The 25,138-nt window shown below is 40.4% G+C and overlaps 1 protein-coding gene across 5 annotated transcripts; it reads right to left on the reverse strand.

Moving 5' to 3' along the window:
* Window positions 1–12: 12 nt before the first annotated feature.
* Window positions 13–16,835, reverse strand: LOC126379164 (uncharacterized). Of its 5 annotated transcripts, none has more exons than XM_050027822.1 (20): window positions 16,682–16,835; window positions 16,248–16,392; window positions 15,361–15,454; window positions 15,047–15,188; window positions 13,863–13,889; window positions 13,335–13,430; window positions 12,948–13,013; window positions 11,418–11,507; window positions 10,199–10,294; window positions 9,393–9,458; window positions 8,711–8,773; window positions 7,574–7,651; window positions 6,569–6,688; window positions 6,020–6,073; window positions 4,828–5,227; window positions 3,827–3,891; window positions 2,530–2,577; window positions 2,361–2,408; window positions 530–580; window positions 13–235 (listed from the first exon to the last, which is right to left on the reverse strand). In XM_050027822.1, the coding sequence occupies exons 1-20, from the start codon at window positions 16,731–16,733 to the stop codon at window positions 138–140; spliced, it is 1,899 nt and encodes a 632-aa protein (XP_049883779.1). In that variant the 5' UTR covers window positions 16,734–16,835; the 3' UTR covers window positions 13–137. The 5 variants fall into 5 exon arrangements, with proteins under 5 accessions (XP_049883779.1, XP_049883778.1, XP_049883777.1 ...); XM_050027821.1 differs by having other exon boundaries at window positions 7,574–7,645; window positions 9,393–9,473; XM_050027820.1 differs by having other exon boundaries at window positions 9,393–9,473.
* Window positions 16,836–25,138: the final 8,303 nt, after the last annotated feature.

Genomic DNA, 25,138 nt, shown 5'->3' on the forward strand with positions numbered 1-25,138 from the left:
TTTATATTTTATTTCTAAACTGTAAATGCAAGTATCCACGAATAAGAAAATTAGGCGACTGTTATTACAAATTAAACTTAGTTTTGGCGTGGTATATATCTTCTCTGTCCTCCCTGCAAGGCGCATGGCGTGATGCTCTACATGCTGTAGATGTTATAGTTTGGCAATGCCTCGTACTGCCACTCCTCGTCTGAGTCAGAATAGTCCGGAGCCACGGCCTCATACAGTTCACTTTCTGAAAAAAAAAAAAAAAAAACTCAAACATGGTTTTAAAATGTCACCTAATACTTACAAAATCAACCACGTTTACTATTTCCTACATTTGATAAACTTACATCCGTAGTTCCTAACGGGTTGGACAGAACCAGCTTGAGAATTGTACAGTTAATATTTTGCGGCACAGAAATTCGTTGTCAATGAAAATGAATTACCTAGACAAATAATGTAAGTATTGTTGGCGGTTGTAATATAAACAAAAAAAAGTAGGAGTTTAAGGCAAAACTACTTTAAGTCACGTCAAAAAAAGTACCTTGTGGTATAGGTTCAGGAGCTGGTGGTCTCTTGAGAGTTTTAAATGCAGCTGAAACAAAATATCAACGATTTTATTGACAGTAAAAAATTAAGTAATACAATGGTGCTGATTGCAGACGCCTCTAATTTTATTTTAAGTTATACCTGTCATTTTCTCATCCGTTGAAAAAGAAAGGGGCGGGCAATCGACAGGCATAAAATTTATGGAATACACGTCAATTTTAAGCAGAAATCAAAAACAACCGTCTAAAAATTTTACATCGGCCAATAACCTGAGAGAATTAAGTTGACAGCACACGTTCAACAGTTTGCATACCAAGGAGATACCTTTTTGATACGACCGGGTTATTCATTCATTTACTCATTCTTCCTAAAATTAAGGGCTGTCAATCATCCGTCCGTTTCCTTTTCGGTGGATAAGAAACTTATAGTAAAATTAGGAGGTCAATGAGGGATTTTTCAGGCTATGTTCCCCTATGGCGCTACTGTCGCGATTTAACGTGATAATTACCTATCTCATTATGCAAAAATACTCTAAATAGTTCATCTTGCGATGGATGAACCTCTGACTACCCCAATTGGGGTATATTCTTGACATTGAGAATTTGCCTTTCAACTGTTTACAAAAAAGGTTATTATAAAGTTAGTGATTATTTAGAAGATATGAATGCATGGGATTAACTGTCTGAGAACTGATATTAGGCAGCTAAATTACTCAAGTTGTGAGAAGCTGCAGTAGTTTTAGGCGAAAAATTGACGATTCAAAGTGTAACTACGTTACTTACTGAATAAAGATATTTTTGAATTTGAATTGAATATAGTTGTGAGCTTACGCGATGTATTATGTTATCAATAAATTCAGCCGATAATCTTGCGATTTGTCGCCGGATATATCTGTAGACACTGAGTGTTGTGTGTCGGTTTCACAAATAATAGTGAAATGAGGGTAGTTGCACCCATAACATCTTCATAGTAACAATCACTCGCCTCGTCAGTGATCGCGTGACCACGGTTGGTGCAACACGACCTTGTTGTACGTGGCTTATTGTAAATCGGACACAGATGGCATCAACTACTTGGCCGGACAAACTGGGAACGCTGAGCTCTCACCCGAAGCGACCGAAACGTCGGGAAAATCAAGGTAAGTATTTTTTTTACCTTATTAAATTAATAAACTCACGCCTATTTTCCACCGGGGTAAGCAGAGACTAGAGAATTCCATTTGCTTCGATCCTGACACACTTCTCTTGCTTCCTCCACATTCATCAATCGCTTCATACACGCACGCCGGTTCAAAGTAGATCGTATTAAACCTTTTCTAAGGACATCTCCAATTTGGTCAATGTAAGTCCTTCTCGGTCTTCCTCTGCCAGCCCTACCATCAACTTTCGCTTTATATACTGCTTTTGCGATAGGCGTGAGTTTATGTACTTATGTATTAAATTAATACTAAGAAAAGATTTGTTTAATAATATTTTATAGGTGCCTATTTACTTCCCACTCGACTCATGACCGACATTACAAGGTCTTTGTAATGTGGTGTTGGAGGAGAATGGAATGAATAAGTTTGACTGAAAGTGTTACTAATAAGTACAGTCATGAGCAATATAAGTACCCACTTTAGGACTCTGTCGCACTAACATTTTTGTCATTTAGTGAGACTTACAGTTTAATTTGTCAAAAAAGTTAATGTGACATGGTACCATATTAATGCTCGTGATCGTACCCTTACTCTTACTAGCCATCCACCTCACAACCGACACGATATAATAGGAGCTCATTATTCTGAGTGGAATTTCCATAAGTAATCATTTACAAGTATTTGTTACCTTGTGGCGTAGGCTCAGGAGGAGGAGGTTTTTTATGGTTAAAACCATCTGAAATAGAATACCAGGATATATGAATCTTCAAATAAAATCAAATCAAACTTAAGCTGGATATATGATCCATGCAGGATATTTTATTTTTGTCTGCCATACACAATAATAATATTATTACCTTGTGGCGTAGGCTCGGGAGGAGGCGGTTTCGCAGGGTTAAAAGCAGCTGAAACAATACCAGAAAATATTACTTAATCTTCAAATAAAATGTAATCAAATTGTGACACCGTACTGAATACTGAGGAAGATGATTCAGCTCATGGTTCTGAGTTGACACCCTGTGGATGCCGATCAAGTGGTATTTTCCGTCATATTAACTCAGAATAATGTAGAAGCTAAATATATTATTATAAATAATTAAACTGTTTGCACGCACGCAAATACACACACACACCCACACACGCACTCGCACACAAACACGCACATACAATATTTCTTATGTTTTTCAATTTTTGTCTTAAGTATCAAATCTCATCTCTTCTAATTTGTGTTATATATCTAAACATAAAATAAGTAGCTATAGACACTAATCATCCGAGGGGGGAGCCTGGGGTTCTGTACTACAAGCTAACGCTTCTCACAGACCCCAGTCTATATTTTTTTATTATTAAAAAAATGAGCTGAGTCATCCTCCTCAGTATTCGTTACGGTGTCACTAACACCGAATGAAGTGTATGAATCCATAGTCTCTGCTTACCCCGGTGGGAAATAGGCGTAAGTTATTTTGCCTCTTTAAGTTTATGTATGTAAGTATGTTCAATTGAAAATTTACGTCTGCACGTTTTGTAAAAGTATCTCATTTGACTAGGGTCATAGAATAAGGAATAATACTACGTATAGAACTGCAACTCTCCGCTCCCCACCAGCGGCTGAGCTAGGTTTACCTCACCCCCTCGGTGTTACTTTAGTCTTCAATCGTATGGCGTCAGACGTCACGCACAGATGCGTGTGTACGATAAAGTCAACGTGTAGTGTCTGTGTAAAATGAGGTGTGTTGTATGAAGCAGTGGCGGATTTACAAATTTGCCGCCAGTAGGCTATTCAAATTTTGCCGCCCCTACTGACCTCTGAAATTCGATACTAATTATAGTCGAGTGCAAAGCGCTACCAAAAACACGGCGCAAAGTTAGCAAAATAATTATGTTCGGTTGAAGCCCGTACAGACGTAAGAATGTTCAGTATACTGTGCATTACTAAAATGTTATAACTCTTGTCACTTGTTTCTTTGTGTATAGGTATAATATCTATTATTTTACTTCTGTAAGACAAAAAAAAATTTGGGCCAAATTTGCCGCCCCCTAAAATCTGCCGCCCTAGGCTTCAGCCTACTCAGCCTACTGGTAAATCCGCCACTGGTATGAAGTGTCTGGGGAGTGTTAGGGTGGAAAATAACCTAACTTGGAATTGGTACTTACGTTTCGGCTTTGCTGGTGTAGCTGGTTTCTGAACCATCGGTTGAACCCTGGACACAGGTGGCGATCTATAAACATACATAACATAAGATCACGACTATATCCCAATCGGGGCAGTCAGAGGTACGTCCATTATAAAATGAACTAAGTACCCACACCTCACCGAGCTTTCTGTTAGACCAACGTGATAGGTGGTGACCCGTATCGCCGTCTATAATGGTCGAGCCAACTGTGTTACTGAAAACCGCACTAAACATAAATGAATAATAATAGAAAACTGATTGATTATCATAATGGATTATTACATAAAACATAAACAACCTATATACGTCCCACTCCTGGACACAGGCTTCCCCTCAATCAACCGGAGGTGGTATGGAGCATACTCCACCACGCTGCTTCCACTGCGGGTTGGTGGACGTGTTTTTACGGCTAACAGCCGGGACCAACGGCTTAACGTACCCTCCAAAGCACACGGAATCATCTTACTTTTTCGGACAATCAGGCGATTCAAGCCTGCAAAGTCCTTGCCAAATAAAGGACAGTCTCACAAAGTGATTTTGACAATGTCCCCATCGGGAATCGAATCCGGTTCGGTTTTTGGATTATATCTGATAACAATAAATAGGTGTTTCGAAGTGGCGGTAGATTCATTATTAGCTTTATTTAAAGATAGCATTATGCAGGACGCAAGGCGCAAATCACAGGGACTATAACCTGGAACCTGACAGAGGGCAGCAGTAACTGTCAGTACTATTCAGAGGCGGAGGACAGGAGTCCTAGTACGGCTTTGAAATAGACTACTCTGGGCGCCATCCCACTCGCGTCAGACAAAGTACTGCGGGGCGGAAGGCAAGAAGGAAACCACTGCCCTATTTTTCTTTAAAAAAGTAGCATAGAGAATGCTACACCGATAAGAGCGTGGCTCTTAAAATAGTGATGACTATACAACATAATTGTTCTGGCTACCCCTATACGGACCTGGGTTGTGTCTGTGTACCAACCTGGTTGCAGTCGATGGATCTTGAGGTCTCATCCCCGGAATTGGCTTCTGGCCCCAACCCTTCTGGGCGGTTGTTTCCTGAGGAATATGTGGATCACGTCTCTGGGTCCAAGGTTGCTGAGGAGTCGGCTCAGAAGGACGCCGCACATTCGGTACTTCTTGTGGAGCAGTATTTTGTTGGAATCGCCCTAAGTTCTGTGGCACGAGTTTCTGAGGGTTTATATTCTCTGGGTTGATTCTCGGTTTGAGTTTCTGAGGGTTTGTTTCCTCAGTGTGTGTTGCTTGCGGGCGTATCTTTGTTAGTGGTTTTCCTCGTACATTGGTCATTTCTGTTGTCGGTTGAGGCACGGGACGCATGGTTTGGGTTGATTCCTTTGTATGAGGGCGCGTTGGTACTTGATCTTAAAAAAGAAATAACATAAAACATATAACATAAACTGCCTATATACGTCCCACTGCTGGGCACAGGCCTCCCCTCAATCAACCGGAGGGGGTATGGAGCATACTCCACCACGCTGCTCCACTGCGGGTTGGTGGAGGTGTTTTTACGGCTAATAGCCGGGACCAACGGCTTAACGTGCCCTCCGAAGCACGGAATCATCTTACTTTTTCGGACAATCAGGTGATTCAAGCCTGAAAAGTCCTTACCAAACAAAGGACAGTCTCACAAAGTGATTTCGACAATGTCCCCATCGGGAATCGAACCCGAAGAAAGAAATAAAAAAGTTTATAAGTAAGCCAGTAAAGATCAATTATACTTTATTGAACACAAAGAACAGGGGGTTAAAATGGCCACATCGAAGCAATTGATCTAAGAAAGCAATATTGCAATTTGACATTTGCGCATATAAAAAAGTACTTAAGTGCGCAATGCAAACAAATGTCAAACAGCAATATTGCTTTCTTAGATGAATTGCTTCGATGTGGCCATTTTAACCCCCCAAAAGATATCAGATTTGCACGAATGAGTTTTTAAGTCATCTTAAGTGCAGTTTTCACTAACACAGTTGGCTCGACCATTATAGACGGCGATACGGCTCACCTATCACATTGGTCTAACAGAAAGCTCGGTGTGGTGTTGGTATAAAGTTCTAAGCACGGATCATCTTACTTTCGCAATCACAAAGTGATTTTTGTGGTATGTCCCCACCGGGACTCGAAACCGGGACCATTAATAAAATAATTGTACCTACTTGACATTCTTTTTCTTAGAAGGTTGTTTTTCAATTCATTTAGCAGAACTCCACCTGAAAAATAAAATAATTAAATTATTTCTAATAAACGCCTTATCATCTCTTGATCGTCCGAGATTCCGCGCTTCGGAGGGCACGTTAAGTCGTTGGTCCAGGCTATTAGGCTGGGTACTTATACGAATACTGAGGGGAATCATCCCTCAAAGTTTTCGTAACGATGTCGCTAACAACCTGTATGTATTCAATATTCTTTATTTGCATACTATGGTGGTGTACAAGTTGGTAAAAGTTACATATGAGTTTCACATCATAGACCCTTCAGGGCACAACAAAGTAGAAGTTTAAAAGAGAGAAGGAAGCTTTTCAAAAAGAACTTCTAATTAATAAATGTTACTACAGCACAAATGAAGTTCTTTTATTTTTTTAATAAGTAATTTGATTATACAAACGTCATTTAAATGAACCATCTGTCAACCCTTATGCATCACGATGCTCTAGATATCTTCGCGTCGTACTCCTTACAGGCTGGGCAGGGGAATTAATACTAACCCGTGTTTGGTGCTGGTTTCTGTGCTGGTTGTATCGGCGCCGGCGTTGACTTGGGAGGCTTACCAGCCTTTGGTTTCTCCGGTTTTGGAGGAATCGAGACAGGGTTGCTCTTTTGATGATCTAAATAAAATAAAACAATCTAAGTTGGCAATACTATTGGAACTCTTTTATCTTTTTTATTTTAGGTCACGGCCTCAGAACGGCCTCCGTGGTCCGGTGGTTGAGCGTTAGGCTCACGATCCAGAGGTTCCGGGTTCGAATCCCGGTGGGGAAATATCACAAACATTACTTTGTGATCCCTAGTTGGGTTAGGACATTACAGCAGCGATATAGCCGTTCTTCTTGTATTATCGTGTGGGTTGTGAGGTGGAAAACCAGCCACATCAACCCTGGTGTCAGGGTTATTATTGAGCCGACAAAGGCCCCTGTCGTGACTCATGTAACGACTACATACTCACATCAGTAAGTAGTAACCGGGACCAAAGGCTTAACGTGCCTTCCGAATCACGGATCATTTTACTTTCGGACAATCAGGTGATCAGCTTGTAATGTCCTAACCAAATTAGATATAACAAAGTGATTTTGTGATATGTCCCCACCGGGATTCGAACCGGGGGCCTCCGGATCGTGAGGTCAACGCTCAACCACATGGAGGTAGTCATATTGCTACACATAGACAATTTGCGACCAACCCTTATTCGGTTTATTCAAATTAAAAAATATCTTTATTTAGTAGGTAACATGGTTACACTTATTACGGTACTAATCACTGATGTAAGTTTGTAGTCGTTACATAAGCCATGTCAGGGGCCTTTGGCGGCTCAGTAATAACCCTGAGGGTTAACGAGGTTGGTATTCCACCTCACAACCCACACGATAAGAAGATAGTTAACACTTTGAGTCGTCATTTTTACATAACGAACGTCACATCCGCCTAAAGCTACTGCAGCTTCTCACAACCTGTATAGCCGGGTGAACTTCAGAACATTGAAAAGGTTAACTTACGCATATCTTGTGATTTCAATAACTCTACTGTGTCAATGTCTGGGTAGTCGTAATCCTCCATTGGTATTAGACCTGGAGCTAAAAATTAAGAATTAAAATTTAATACTGCATACATAGAAATGGCGGTGGATTGGTCATGTTTTTAGAAGACCTGTGGAACTTCCGTCCCGACGAGCTTTATTGTGTACAAATAAATAAGTTATATGTAGGTATGAATGCCGATTCCATTTGCTTCGATCCTGACACACTTTACTTGCTTCTCTGCATTCATCAATCGCTTCATACACGCACGCCGGTTCAGAGTAGATCGTACGGAACCTTTTCTAAGGACATCTCCAATTTGGTCAATGTAAGTCCTTCTAGATCTTCCTCTGCAAGCCTACTATCAACTTTTCCTTAAACTTTTCCTTTCCGATGGGAAATAGGCGTGAGTTTATGAATGCGGATGAATAAAGGGGAAAGACCTAAAAGTGTGTATGGATTGTGTAAAGAAGGATCATCATCATCAGCCCATTAACGTCCCCACTGCTGGGGCACGGGCCTTCCCTATGGATGGATAGGGAGATCGGGCCTTAAACCATCACGCGGGCCCAGTGCGGATTGATGGTTATTAACGACTGCTAATGCAGCCGGGACCAACAGATTAACGTGCCTTCCGAAGCACGGAGGAGCTCGAGATGAAAACTTTTTTTTTGTGGTCACCCATCCTATGACCGGCCTTTGCGAAAGTTGCTTTACTTCAACAATCGCAGACCGATCGCGTTAACCGCTGCGCCACCGAGCTCCTCCAAAATGTAAAGAAGGATATGTGTACTGAAATGACGACTCCAGCATCCAGCGCCTCAGCAGCGGGGAGTCCCACCGGTCTGCTAACACACTCGGGATACTGTTCGAGCTGGCGCGCACGCGGCGCAGTAAGGAGGCGCAATAACGTTTCCTCATGATGATGTAGAAGCAATTAATTTGCGCCTCTGCAAACATTAATGAGACGCTGCAATAACGCGGCAGTCCGAACAGCATCCTGAATGCGTTATTATATTGAACACGCAGAGCTCCATAAGTGAATGGAAGTGGAATAAATATTGCGCCGACCACACCTGGAGTGGAAGGGCAGGAAGATGATGATGAAGTACTTGCCTTGTTGATGTGGCTTGGATGCTGGCTTCGGAGTATGGGCAGACGGCTTTCCTTTCTTCTTGTCTGTTTAAAAAAAAAACATTTAGTTTCTTTGTAGGTACATATTTATTATGTCGTGGCTAGTAGGCGCCGCACCCTCAATCTTTTAATTTTAATTACTTATTTATAAAATGCAGGACGGAAGGGGCATGTCACAGGGACTGTAACCTGGAACCTGGCAGAGGGCAGCAGTAACTGTCAGTACTATTCAGAGGCAGAGGACAGGAGTCCTAGTATGGCTTTGTAATAGACTACTCTGGGCGCCATCCCACTCGCGTCAGACAGAGTACTGCGGGGCGGAAGGCAAGAGGGAAACCACTGCCCTATTTTTCCCTAAAAAAGTAGCATGGAGAGTATTCGGAAAATGCTACACCGACAAGGGCGTGGCTCTTAAATTGATGATGATGATTTATAAAATGGTACACCAACACCTTATAAATAAAACATTAAATAAAAAAAAAGTTACATGTTATTTTTACATGTATTTCCTCGCATTATGGTTGTCTGGAAAAAATCGTTCGAATAAATTCGTTTCTTGGACTCAGTGAGTTTCCTTCCAATCCCGAAACCCACTTCCGTAACATTCGGCACTTGGTCAGAGGTCTAACCTTACCATTTTTAGGCCAGCCTTTTTGAATCTTACCTTTTTTAGGTAAAGTAGCGACCGGTGGAGGCACTGGGGTGAAGATTCTCTGAAGAGTTTCCCCATCTGAAAACAGTAAAACTATAGTCGCATGAATAAGGATTTCGTAATGTATTCTCATCAATAATAATAGGCTAGTAGTCAAATAGTCAAATCAGTTACTTTTTTACTAATGAAATTGGAGTGGAGTAGGTAGATCTATAATTTCAGTCGTCCCGTGATCATGGCACTTGCAATAGAGTTGAAATATCGGGAGTCTCATACCCCTGATTAACGCGGTAAGAACACGGTTGTATGTGTTTTAATTATATTGCTATAATTAAAATTCCCTATTTTGTTGCATAAAATTTTATGTCATAAATTTGCATGCCATATATTTACTATTCCTAATAATCGTTACGCATAAAAGGCATTAGGCATAACTATTTACACATAATATAATAAAGCATAAACACATTAAGCATAAATTCATACCTATTTAAATAAACATGTAGGCGGCCTAGCCTACTATACACTATGGAATCCAAGTTAAATGTGATAAACCTACAAGAATAGGGCAAACATCATTAGGCTTAACAAGCATTATGCTAAGTAAAACAGTATGACAAGTAACCATTATGCCATTAGACGATTATGACTAAAAAAATATGCCTAACCGGTTATGCCTAATTAAAATAGAACAAACAACATTATGCGAAAAAAAAAGGGTCCCAATTAAAACACATAAAACCATGTATTATTATATAGCAATATTGCTTTTTTAAATGAATTGTTTAGATATGGCCTTTTGATCCCCAGTACATTACCATCATAAATGTGTTCCTCGTCATCATCCGCCGGCAGAGGCATCGGAGGTCTGTCTTTCACATTCGGTGATGGCGATGGGGGAGGAATGCCGGCAGCTGAAAAAAAACCGTAAAAAATGGGGTACTTTACTGTTATATAGAAAACAATCGATCGCTTTTTTTTATTAAAAAAATAAAAGAACTTCTAATTAATAAATGTTACTACAGCTCTGGTGAATACCTTAATGATACTGATGTTACTATTTGAAAAGTTTCCTTCTTTCTTTTAAACTTCTATTTTGTCGTGCCCGAAAGGGTCTGTGATGTGAAACTCATATGTAACTTACCAACTTGTACACCATCATAGTATGCAAATAAATAATATTAAATATTGACCTAATATCGACTACATCACTATGCTTATGAACGTCACAACACTAGCTTACGGACTTTGACAGATCTAATTCTTTCCGCGCATTGAGGCTATTGTAGAATGTTATCTTTATTGAACTGTATTTGCGCAGGCGCAGGCGCACGCGGCGGTATGTTGCATGAAACCGACTTAATTTCTGCGTGAACGTGTGGATACAAACTCTCTTTTACCTGCCTTCGCGGCACAGCAACCGCGCCGCGCGCAAAGTTAATTATATCGAGGGCTTCGACCTATAACCGCACGACGTCTATCTACGTAGATACGTAGATAACATTGGTTGGTCGAAACCCTCGATATGTATCGCGCCATCCGCGACACGGTTGCCGTGCAGACCTTGCTAGTAACGATAATATATTATGAAATAGATGCACACAGAGCTAGGAAAGCGCGACACGCGGTTTGGTTTCATACAAAATCCGCTTCAGCCTTAGCCAAATTGCAAAAACTTATGACAATCGACAGTTTAATTTTTGTAACGTGACGTGTAGATAAATCGCGTCAAACCCGGTATAAAATTTAAAGACAATATGCCTAAGGGTGCCCGGTTGGCCGCAAACCTCTAAAGTCGTCTGAGAGGATAATATTAAATAAATTAATCGACTCTACTGGGCCGATAGCGATATGAGGCAGCAATCGAGTGAAACTGATAAATATATATGGGAGTTACATGTCGCCTTATCTCGATTCTGCCAAATCACTGTCTATTGTCATAATCACTGGCAACTTGTCTAAAGCCCTTGTATGCACTAAGCGTGAGGGCTTTATCTACAAATATTTGATTTAAAAAAAACTTTATTTTTTCATTACCTGTGCGCAGATTTTCCAAGCTCTGATAGATCCCACTCGCTTCCCTTTTCTGTGATTTTTTCCGTTCTCCAGGCATGACGCTATACCGAGCTTAAAATTGAGAAAAAGACAAACTGTGTTATTATTAAACGAAGACTAAAGAAAAACTAGGTTTAAAATAATCCGCGCCCCGAAGGATAGAAACTAATTGACAAGTCATAATAAATCTATGCGGAATCTGCGACAGTAAGTAGCGTCGCGGCCGCGGGACTTCTTTCGCGTATTTTAAACCTAGTTTATCCCTTAGGCTGCGTTTCCATTGACGCGGAGTTATGCGGAGAGGAGCGGAGATTTTCAGGAATCCACCAATCACCGTGAGGGAGAGAGTGACAGAGCGGCTTCGTTTTTCGCACTCTCGAACGCTGTGATTGGTCAAATCCGCACATCTCCGCTCTTCTCCGCCCATCTCCGCGTCAGTGGAAACCCGGCCTTAGTCTTTATTTTGTAATAACACTGTATTAGTTAAACCTCTATGGCGTATCTATAGGTAGCTACGATAGATTACCGTCCACCAAATAAGAATTGTATATATATTTTTTAAGCTCAATGTACACGTCCGTAGCGAAAGCGATATAAATACCCGCGAATTTGCATAACTAAACCGCACGCGCCAAGTATATCGAGGGCTTTGACCAATAGCCGTAAGATGTCTATTCACGTAGATAGCATTTCTTATTGGTCGAAATCCTAGATATAATTCGCGCCGCGCGCGACACGGTTGTCGTGCAGAGTATGCAGGACACTCCATACAAAAATCTCTTAAGATACGAATTGGTGCTAGAGTTACCATTCTATATAGAAAGAAAGAAAGTACATAGTATTATATTTTATTCTATGGTAAATGGTAATACACGCGTTCACATAGCCATACCGGCGGTTTCATACAAACTCACATTTATCGCCCGTATTTTAATTAAGCAGGAAATTATGTTTAATAATTTATTTAATCAATGGCCCCGATTCCTGCAGACACCTCCTAATTTTAAGTTATACCTGTCATTTTCTTAACCGTCGAAAAGGAACGGGACGCATGATTGACAACTGTTTATTTAAAATGAATGATAGCGAATGAATGAATAACCGGGCGAAATAAAATAGGCATCTCGTTGATATGCAACCCGTTTGACGTGTGCTGTCAACTTAATTCTGTCGAGTAGTCCTAATTGTGTCGCTTTTTAAATAGCTGCCTAAAATTGACGTGTGTTCCATAATATGCCTGTCGATTACCCGTCCCTTTCCTTTTCGGCAGATAAGAAAATGACAGGCAAAATAAAGTAAGTATGCATGTCTATGTACGGTCACGAGCATTAATATGCATACACTTTGGTACCATGTCACATTAACATTTTTGACAAATTGAACTGTAAGTCTCACTAAATGTCAAATATGTTAGTGCGACAGAGTCCTAAAGTGAGTACATTATATTGCTCATGACTGTATGTCAATGGCGTAGAACACTTAATAATAAATTATTGTAATGTTTATACTCACTTGAATCATCTCTGTTGGATGAAAGACGCTGGAGGTGGGGCAATGCTGCCAATTTAGCCGCGTTCGCTAAAAAAAATACTTGCTTTAATCTGTTTTATCTTTTTATTGTTTTATTTCTTAAGTCCTTAAACGGCTTATGGCTTTTTAGAGTCAAATCACACTGTGGACACCTCATATAAAAAACCTCGACACTACAAAAACCCCGAAGAAAAACCTCGGAAGTTATCGTACACCCGCAGCTAGGTTTACCTCAAAATGTATTGTAAATGTTACTTTCCAAAGTTAGCATAATGTACCGGGTGAGAGCCAGCGCACCTCATTTGTCCGGCCAAGTAGTTACTTGCGGCAAATCTACAATATTATAAGTCACTTTAAAAAAAAACATACCCTTAGCCTTGAAATGGAGAATAATAGCCGTTTGCGCAATGATTATGATTAATATAACGACTGCTACTACTCCGCCAATGATATAGTATAAGGTTTCTGAAATTAAACAAACAAATAAAAATAAATAATATCCGATAATCGCTCCATGTTGTATACTTATGTTTTATAAAATTACATACATACATAAACAGCTTACACATCCCACTGCTGGGCACAGACCTCCCTTCATTCAACCGGAGGTGGTATGGAGCATACTCCACCACGCTGCTCCAGTGCGGGTTGGTGGGAGTATTTGGGCTCGTAGCCCAGGACCAACGGCTTAGCGTGTCTTTCGAAGCACGGAATCATCTTACTTTTTCGGACAATTCAAGCCTGCAATGTCCTTACCAAACAAAAGACAGTCTCACTAAGTGATTTCGACAATGTCCCCATCGGGAATCGACCGGACCTCCAGATCGTGAGACCAACGCTCTAACCACTAGACCACGGAGGCTGTTGTAAAATTAAATCAGCTAAAAATCTGCTTACTTTGATCTATTGGTGGTACATCTGATTCTGAAACAAAAATGTTTATTTTTAAAATCGTAAAGGAATCCAAGCCAAGTTTATAATGTAAAGTTCCCGGTTAAAAAAAAATAACAAAAAATAGTGGCCCCGATTCCTGCAGACACCTAATTTTACTTTGAGTTATGCCTGTCATTTTCTTACCCGCCGAAAATAAAAGAGACAGCTCTTAATTTTAGAAAGAATGAGTAAATGAATTAATAACCCGTGCGAATCAGAAAGGTATCTCGCTGGTATGCAAACCGTTTGACGTATGCTGTCAACATAATTCTGTCGGGTTATTGGCCAATGTAAAAATTTTATACGGTTATTTTAGATTCATGCTTAAAATTGACGTGTGTTCCATAAATTTTATGCTTGTCGATTACCCGTCCCTTTTCTTTCCGGCGGATAACAAAATGACAGATATAACGTAAAATAAAATTAGATGGTGTTTAAGTACAGGAATTAGCACCCGTATGCGCGTTATTAAAAAATGAAGCGAGTTAAGTACTTATATCGAGGTCTTTGACCAATACCCGCTCAACGAATATCTTCGTAGATAGCATTAGCTGCGCCTATTGGTTGAAGACCGCGATTCAAGTCTGCAAGTCTCTAAATAGACTTCGGACTCAGGTGGGCCGAAGTACAATTTGTTCAGGTGGGGTTTCTTGGATGGCTCGGACTTAAAGTGCAAATGCGGCACTGTTCCACAAACGATGGAACATCTTACATCGTGTCCTGCGTGCCCGAACACCAGCACGCAGGAGGATCTGATGAGCGCTGCAGATAGCGCCATACTTGTTGCCAAGTTTTGGGCCGATACTATTAAAATTTAGTTTGCCATCGACACGACAAGAAGAAGAATGATGACCCTTGTTATTACACCACGTTTGCACCGCCTTAGGCAATCGGACCTAACGGAAAAACGGGATAATGCCAAGGAGATGATGAGGGGGTGAATATCAAAAATTCAAGTTTGGTGGCGAACTTTCATACTATTTTTTCGTGAAAAATTGGGTTCCAAAAGGATCCTTTTTCATGTCGGAACCCAATTTTTCACAAAAAAATAATATATTATGAAAGTTCGCCACCAAACTTGGCACATTTTGATTTTCACCCAGGGGCTTTTTTCAATTACTTACCTGCATAGATAATACTACTCTTACCTGTGACTGTCACATCAGCTAAACATACGATTTTGGTATAATTTTCTCCTTTGTACAAATATTTATCTCCTGGCCAGTTTTGCCCTCTCCGTACCAAAAAAGTACAGTTCCATTTACCGTGGTGTTTCTTGTTAGATTTTAGCTGAAAGAGTAAAAACATACCTACATAATACCATAGTACCGTCGACATAATACAAGGAATAATACTACGAATAGAACGGCAACTCTCCGCTCCCCACCAGCGGCTGAGCTAGGTCTGACTGACTTTTAGCTCTGTCCACCCTGATGGGGAGCGGGGACTTCTGAATACTTACCGTGGCGTATGCTGTTCGATTTCCCTGAGACTTATTTGGCTGGTGAAATTCGCTTTTACCAAGAAATCGTGTTTTAAGTCGTTGAGATGAACACCTAGAAACAATTCACGAGTCAATAAAACTAATATTAAAAGTAATATAACACAGCATGACGCCTGTATTTCCAAAGGGGAAGGCAGAAGTTTATCTATAAGTAATCTTCTTCTATCGTGGTGAGTTGTAAGGTGGATTACCAACCCCATCAACTCTGGTGTCAGGGTTACTATTGAGCCGCTAAAGGCCCCTGACATGGCTACATCAGTAAGTAGTAACCAGGATCAACGGCTTAACGTGTCTTCCGAAGCACGGATCATCTTACTTTTGGACGATGTCCTAACCAAACTAGGGATCACAAAGTGATTTTTGTGATATGTCCCCGGGATTTGAACGTTGTACCGGGTGAGAGCCTTCAGCGCTCCCCATTTGTCCGGCCAAGTAGTTAATGCCATGTGCAGCAAATCTATAATAAGTCACGTCAAAAAAAGCATTACTGCTGCCTTCTGTCAGGTTCCAGGTTACAGTCTCTGTAACTTGCCCCTTCCGTCCTACATTGCCGTACCGATGGCTCCCATCTCGGCCTATGCAACTGTTACGTACTTCACCCGTATCCCTGGCCAAGGGTTAAAAGATTATAGTAAAGATTATAGCAGTATAGTAGTGATTTTTGTTTCTTCTTCTTTGGTTTTTTCTTCTTTTTTGTGTAATGATTCCCGTGTGGTTTCTGTCCTGTGTTGAATGTAATGTACCTGTCTGTCTGTGTCTGTGGTGTCCGGGAGTAATAAATGTTTCTTTCTTTCTTTCTTTCTTTCTTTCTTTCTTTCTTGCTTTCTTTCTTTCTTAGTACTTACTCGGCCCAATTTAAGAAGTCGAATTGTCCAGCAACTGTCAAGTTGATTGTGTTTCCTTCGGCGACAATAAGTTCAGGGACATTTGGAACGCATTTTTCATTTTGGTACACATTTAATTGTAACTGTTTTACGGTTGACTCTTGCGCTGTAACCATAAAAAAAAAAACAACGATGACCTGATTAATATGATAGCACAACATAATATTAACATAACATACTTACATAACATAAATAGCCTATATACGTCCCACTGCTGGGCACAGGCCTCCCCTCAATCAACCGGAGCGGATATGGAGCATACTTTACCACGCTGATCCACTGTTTAGCCCTAAAAAACCTCCGCACGGGGCTCTAGACGTTCTTAAAAACTGTCTTATGTTGGTTCGTCATAGGATAGAGTAATGGTAATCCCTGAAAAATACAAAGTAACATACCTGAAATAATATATATCAAACAAAAACACCATGGTAACACTCTTAACACCATATTTCTGATTTTATAGAGACTAATCCTTTTCACTTTTTTTCATTAAGTAATTTATTTAAATTGTTTATAATTTTACTTAAATATGTCACTCATACTAGCAGAATGAACTGATAGGTATGTGGTTGATTTAGTCATATAGTAGGATGACCACAAATTGTGGTCTATGTGGACTTTGGATTTATAATTAAAGCACATAATAACGGGTTTTTACCGCGTTTAAATGGGGATATGAGACTCCCGATATTTCGACACTATCCCGATATTTCTTTGTCCCGATATTTGGATTTATATATTATCATCATCACTAGTTTAAGAGCCACGCTCTTGTCGATGTAGCATTCTCCATTCTTGTCTATCAAATGCAAATTCTATCACTTCCTTATAAGACACGACGTTCGCCTCTCTTTAATCTGTTCCATGTAAGCTCTTCTTGGTCTTTCCCTTCCTCTCTTTCCTTGTAGCTTCCCTGTTGTGTTATGTTGTTTGTTTATATTATTATAGTTCATAACGGCCTCCGTGGTCCATTGGTTGAGCGTTGGGCTCACGAACCGGAAGTCCCGGGGAACATGTCACAAAATTCACTTTGTGATCGCTAGTTTGGTTAGGACATTACTGGCAGATTGACGATCCGTGCTTCAAAAGGCACGTCAAACCGTTGGTCCCGTTTACTACTTACTGATGTAAGTGAGTAGTCGTTACATGAGCCATGTCAGTGGCCTTTGGCGGCTCAATAGTAACCCTGACACCAGGGTTGATGGGGTTGGTAATCCACCTCACAACCTACACGATAGAAGAAGACAGCACAACAGCGGTTTCACTATTTGTAATATTACTTTATTGACCAATACGTATGGTCACCCTATCAGCTATAAACAATTAGAGGATATTGTTAGCTTTATCCTGCAGGACGAGTTAATATTAACAAATAAAAGAATAATGGTCATGGTATAGTGGTTAAACGTTCAGCTCAAGATAGGACCTGGTCAGGGTTCGATTCCCGATGGAGATATTGTCGAAACTAAAATTACTGTGAGTTCTTTATTTGACTAGTAGGAACAAAAAAAAGATAGTGATATGATTTCGATCTCAAAATTCAAAAAAAATATCATAAATATTTATTATTCAAAATTGGCTTACATTATTATGTAACTAGCTGTAAAACTACTACCACATCGGAATCTGTAACGCTGAGGGAAAGACGTGGCCAGAAAACCTCCCAGCACAGGGCACATCTATGGAAATATGTGCAACTGTACGAATTATGTTTATTTGAAACGAAAATATGTAAATAAGCGTATATTTCCTTGTACACAATGATTTTCCAAAAACCCTTCGCTGCATACACTACTTAAAAAAGTTTGTTGGAATAATCAAACCCACTTAAATTAACATATACATACAATACAATACAAAAACTCTTTATTGAACTTAAATTAATATTAAAAATACATTAGACTAGCTTTTGCCCGCGACTTCGTCCGCGTGGCGTGTTATAAAAGAGAGATCTTTGTGTGTGTGGGAGTGCATATCAAATTTCAAGCATCTAACTTATGCAGTTTAGATTTTTTCATACAATTATTTTTCCCGCTAACTTCCATTTTTCAAAATACAGCCATAACTAAACTTTATATTTACTAAGGTATGCGCATGCTAGATTAAAAACTATCTTACGCGGTTTCGATTTTTTCATACAAATGTTTTTTCCTAACTCCCGTTTCCGTGCGAATTTTGCGATATCCTGTTGCAACTAAGCTTTAAGTTAACTAAGGTACCTGCATGCCAAATTTCAAGCGTCTAACTTAAGCGGTTTAGATTTTTGATACAAAATAATTTTCCCGCTAATTCCCGTTCCCGTGGGAATTCCGGAAATTCCTTTCTTAGTGCACCTCTACGGTACCTAAGCTACGTCCCTTCCAAATTCCAAGTGGCTGTAGCCGTTTAGGCTGTGCGTTGATAGTCAGTGAGTTTCTCCTTTTATATTTAGATTGGTGGTACAACAGGCAGGCGTAGGCAGGCGGCAGCAATAGGTAAGTACATACATAAACTCACCTTTCTTTCCCACTGGGGTAACCAGAGACTATGGAATTCCATTTACTTCGATCCTGACACACTTCTCTTGCTTCCTCCACATTCGACGGAAAATTACACTTGATATCAACTCGGAATCATGGTCTGAATCATCCCTCAAAGTTTTCGTTACGATGTCACTAACTCCCTGTATATAACGAGGAAAGACTGCACTATTTGTTTTCTTTCTATGTTCCTTGTGTCCGTTTTATTGTGTACAAATAAATGAGTAAATAAACTTATGAGTAGGTATGAATGCGGATTCCATTTGCTTCGATCCTGAGACACTTTACTTGCTTCCTCCACATTCATCAATCGTTTCATACACGTACGCCGGTTCGGAGTAGATCGTACTCAACCTTTTCTAAGGACATCTCTAATTTGGTCAATGTTCGTCCTTCTAGGTCTTCCTCTGCCAGACCTACCACCAACCTTCGCTTTCGTAATTTAAATCCGCTCTACGTGTCCATACCAACTTAACATTCCCTTCCCAATCTTAGTCACTATACTCGTCTTTAACACATCTCTGTTTGTCACTTAAATTAAAAAAAAAATACAAAATTATCATAATTTATACCGATAATGCTTATCATGTTTTTAAATGAACTTATTTTATTATTCTGACAAATTTCCTTGAATATACTACAATATTATTTGCATGTAAGTATGTTTATCATACTTAAATCTTTAAAACTACGCAACGGATTTTGATGCGTTTTTTTTTTATAGATAGAGTGATTCAAGTATAATAAAACTCCCTTTGATGAGCACACACTTTTAATCTTCTATCACCACACCTTTTACAATTCTCCAACTAGATATATAGTAGTAATGATTATTGCAACTGCACTTCAAAGGTAGACGACCACTCTCAATGACGGCCCGTTACCAACTGACCGCCACGAATCGTTGCCTTACGAATTCACATCCCCACCATTCGATTCCCTCGTTCGCTCGGACAACCGAATTAGTCAAATGACATTCTAATATTTTAATCATAAAACACCTACTCAATTAATACCGCGCCTTACATTCGTCCATCCTGACCTGGTGTATGTCCTCATACACAGGTCTCGTGCCTTACATTCGGTGAACGATTCGTGACGCAGTTAGGTAGATATAAAATAAAATATATGTAGTATAAATCTATTAGGAAACTTAACAACAACCTTAATTCTTATTAATAAGCATACGTATATAATTATCACCTTAACATGTACATAGTCCGTTATGACATCTTCTCTAATGGGATATTCTTGTAATAACATTATCTTCATCTTTAACACTAATAACTTTTCGTAATCAATGAAGTTTATATTCTCACGAACCCTTCATTTCTCGCAAGAACATAATATGTGAACCCTTCTTTTCTCACATCTCTACCTGACCAAAACGAGTCATTCATTTATCGCAAGGTCATATCTAACTTAAAATTGATTGTCATGTGAACCCTTCATTTCTCACAGACAATCAAAATTGCGAACCATTCATTTCTCGCAAAATTTTATAATCATCATCATTACTCCATATATATATATATATATTTGTTGACTTAATTAAGCAAGGCCTTCATCGAATTCATATAAAAGATGCCACGGATGAGAAACAGTATAAGAGGAGGTAAATAAACTTACTCATTAACTTTCAGACATTTCTAATAAGATCTAATCACTTACATCTAAATACATAACCAAAATTCTTCTTGATTAATCGACAATTGAATAACTTGTATAATAATCGCTAAAAGAAAAGAAAACAAAGAAACACATTCTAGAACTAAGCGATGTTATGTCTCTTCGTCTTCGTTTGCGGATTCAATATCTACATCGACAGAGTCATCATCACTGTTAACCTCTAAAGCAGCTAAGTGAACCCATGGTAACATTCTGTCGGCAGCGACAGTGGTTTTTCGTTTATTTCTTGAACTAGTTAAGCCAGGAATTGCTGTAACCCTATATCGGTCGTTACCGATAACAGCCACAACACGGTAGGGACCTATATATTGTGGAAGGAGCTTTTTACTCTTACCGTCGTTATTAAAGCATGTTTTTGTGATTCTCACAAGATCATCTACCTTATAATTCTTAGCAGGACGTCTGTTTTTATCGTAAGCTTCCTTTTGTTTCACTTGTTCCGAGTCAATCCTTTCTTTAACCTGTTGTCGAATAGAAGTCAAATCATCAGTTTCGCGAGTTTCTTCACGTATTTCATTAAGTCGGGGGTCTATTTCTGCATCCATACTAGTACCAAACATAATTTCCGAAGGGGTCCTACCGGTAGTTTTCTGTCGAGTATTATTTAACCCCCATTGAATCTTCCCGGTGTTCTCGTCCCAGTCCCTCTCGTCTCGGTTCAGATTGAGCGCAGTTAATGAACTTAATATAGTTCGATTATAGCGCTCAACCTGACCATTCGAGCGGGGACTGGCAACAGCATTTAACACGTGCTTTATGCCCTTGTCGAGACAGAATCTCTTAAAGGCATGGGAGGTAAAACACGCACCACGGTCACTAACAATCCTGTCAGGAGTGCGAAACGTATAGAAGATGTCATCTAAAACCCGTATGACGTTTATGGTTTTAGTGTTTCGGACTGGCTTAGCAAACGTAAACTTAGTGAAAGAATCCACTAAAACTAGGAGATAGGAATTTCCCTTCTTTGATCTGACGAATGGTCCGAGATGGTCGATGTGGACCGTATGAAACGGGATGTCCTTCTTCTCAATTGTGTGCAAATGACCCTCTTTCGAGGTGGAGGATTTCTTCGAATACGCGCACTCCATACACGCCTCAACATATTTTTTTATAAACCTAGACATTTTTGGGAACCAGTACGCCTTCTTGATACGTTCCAAGGTTTTCTCTACCCCGAAATGTCCAATAGCATCGTGATTTTTCTGACACAGTTGCCACCTAGCTCCCTTAGGGACGACCCAACGAATGTTCATTTTGTCACCATCTAGATATTTATAAAGCCTGTTATCTTTGATGAGGTAGTTGTCCTTAATATGTTTGAGCCCTTCTGCGTCTAGATCTGAATTAAGCACATCGCGTATTCGACATAGTTCTGGGTCACCCAACTGCAATGTCTGTAACCAATCTTCGTTACTAATCGACATGACAGCAGGGTAGTGGTCATTCGCCTCATTATCATCGTTAGTCGTGTTAGCATCAGCCACAGGATTTCGTGACAACGCATCGACGTGACACATTTTTGTTCCGGGGCGATATTCCACAGAGCAATGAAACTCCTGTAGCAAGAGCCACCATCGGGCTATGCGTGGAATGATATCGCGCTTGGAAAATGTCGAACGTAGTGCGCTACAGTCGGTCACAATCTTAAAATTTTGTCCTAACAGATAAATCCTGAACTTCTTCAGCGAGCATACCACAGCCAACGTCTCCAACTCATAGGCATGAAAGTTTTTCTCTTCTGGAGACGTTTGTCGGCTGTAGTATGCCACTGGTTTAAAACTCTCATCATTTCTGGAGCGTTGCATCAGAATACCACCGATGCCTAACTTACTGGCATCGGTGTGTAGTTCCGTTTCGGCATTAGGGTCGTATATTGCCAAAATAGGCCTGTCAACAAGCCTGCCCTTCAGTTCCCTGAATGATTCTTCTTGCTCGGCATCCCAGATCCAGGTTGCGTTCTTTTTTAATAATTTACTTAGTGGGTTTGATAATCTAGCAAAATCCCGTATGAATTTACGAAAGTACCCAACTAGTCCTAAGAACTGCCGTACTGAGTGCACATTCAGGGGCCGAGGAAAATCCAGAACACATTGGACTTTCTTATCGCCAGGTCGAATGCCTGAAGCACTTACTTCGTAACCCAGATAGTCTATGCTATCTTTCAGGAAGTCGCACTTGGAAAGGTTAAGTGTTAAATTCGCTTTTTCTAATAGTCCTAGGACGTCTGCAAGCCTGTCTAGGCATTCCTCTACATTTCTGCCATATATTAGCACGTCGTCTATATACGCTGTTGCTTTAGTGTACCGAGCCGACCCCAGAACCTTGTTCATCATTCTTTGAAAGATCGCCGGCGCGTTTGCTAGGCCAAACGGCATACGATTAAATTCGTACTGTCCGTCTGGCGTAACAAACGCTGTCAGTGGCTTAGATCGTTCCGATATTGGTACCTGGTAATAACCAGATGCCAAATCTAATGTGATGAAATAGGCCTGCCCGGATAGTCGTGCTATCTCATCCTCAATAACAGGCATGGGATAGCGTTCCTTCACTGTTATTGAGTTGAGCATGCGGTAGTCGATGCACATCCTAAGGTTTCCATCCTTTTTGCGCACTAATATGACTGGGCTCGCATACTCTGAAACAGATTCCCTGATAATGTCGGCTTCGATCATTTCATCAACCATCTCCCTTACGCGTTCCCTCTCCTTGTGAGACAATCGATACGGCCTATAAACCACCGGTTTATTGCTACTCAAATCTATATTCATTTCAGCGGCAGTAGTGCATCCTAACTGTTGTAAATTTGACGCGAAACAATGACTAAACCGTTCTAGTAAATCAGTCAACTTCCGCTTCTGCTCCTCAGTAACGCTACTACCGATTCGGATTTTACTCAAGTCAACCTTATTGTGCTGCTGAAACCCCTCTTCATTATGTGAGATTATACGATTAACTACTTGAACTTTTAGACCTCGGGCCAAAACGTCATGTGAGAAGATTTTACAATCAGAAGATATCGGCCCAATACATACATTCACTGAACAATCCTTGACCTGATAGATGCCACCATAAATCATGTATGGATGAGTTGGTTTGCCAATCACCTTACTGTCCAACAATATACTACCGTCGGTACACGAGTCCGTATAACACCTAATCATAGCTGGGCCACATACTTGGGCATCAGCGGAGGCCATGATTTTGACAGGACTTTGATCATTTTCTTCAACCAGAGGATATAGCATTCCATTTCCCGAATCAATGAACTTCAGTTCATCCGCCGTCTTATAAACAGTTACGTGCGGCTGTTCAGTAAAAGACTGACCCACTAAAAGGGGCAAGTCCAGGAACTTGTCATCAACTACTTGGCAGGTCACCAAAGCAGATACATCATCTATCGTTAGTTTAGTCGTTACTGAACCCAATGTGTGAACTAATTCGTTCCCAAAGCCCTTCAAGACAGTCGTGGTATTGTTATGCTCCACGCCTAACACGGGAAGGATCGACTTGGCTATCAACGAGACTTCACTGCCGAAGTCTATAAAACCCTTCAATGGTGCGTTGTTTAGAAAAACATCCTTGATAAATTTGGAATTAGGGGTAGATGTGGTTATGCACATCGTTTTTGAAGGTGGACCTCCTTTGTTGTTCTGAGATCCTATGAAATTGCATTTGTCGGCAGTGTGACCAAATCTGTCGCACTGAGTGCATTTAATAAGAGGTTTAGGACACTTAAAGAAAGGGTGACCACGTTCCTTGCAATTGAAACACGAGGAAGTGAATTGAGATTTTTCAGTCTTGTTCAGTGGCGGACGACTATTTGAATTATTACTTTGATTTTCATTAATTTTGTTTCTCTGACCCATATTGCGGTCCATAAAAGAATGAGTTTCCTTATTGCTCATAAGAAATTGTAACAGTTGTTCGGGATTCGTACACCTCAAAGCCAACGCGCCTGTCTTAATAGTTTTATCGCTTAAGCCATGAATGATGCAGTCTACTGCCCGCTTGCCGTCGATGTCACATCGGTTCACTAGAGCTAGCTTCTCATAATAGTACAATTCAACGGGTTCATTATATCTACTTTTCCTCTTTAACATATCTTCCAGGGCCTGGCCATAGTTCTGTTCACAAGGGAAAGCGTTAATTAATTTTGTTTGCCATTCAGCCCAGCTGAATAATATAGAATTTAACCCCTCGTACCAGACCTTGGCCAGTCCCTGGAGTTTTTGCATGGCAAAGTATACCGTGGTCCTTTCGTCCCAGCCGTAAACAGCAGCACTCTCGTTTACCTTCTTAAGCCATACATCCACTCTTTGATTCTTTGATGAAGGATCAAAGTCCGGCAAAATGTTTTTGGTATTTGTTTGATTAGTATTTAAAACGGCAGAGTGCGCTGGCGACGACTGAGGCTTGGACTGCCTTAATGAATTTATAATATCAGCTACATCACCGGCTGTGAAAGAAGGGGTACGAGCGCGTTGCGGCGGCGTAGCTCGCGTGTCATGTCGTGTGTCTTTACGTGATCGAGATCGTGACCGTCCCAAGCTGTAAGGTTCTCGTCTCGGAATGTTATCATCGTGTCGATAAGAACTACGACGCGCGGAAGTATCTCTAGGTGAATCCGACACACGAGCACGCGGC

The sequence above is a fragment of the Pectinophora gossypiella genome, chromosome 28 (assembly GCF_024362695.1).
Source record: "Pectinophora gossypiella chromosome 28, ilPecGoss1.1, whole genome shotgun sequence".
Classification (NCBI taxonomy): Eukaryota; Metazoa; Arthropoda; class Insecta; order Lepidoptera; family Gelechiidae; genus Pectinophora; species Pectinophora gossypiella.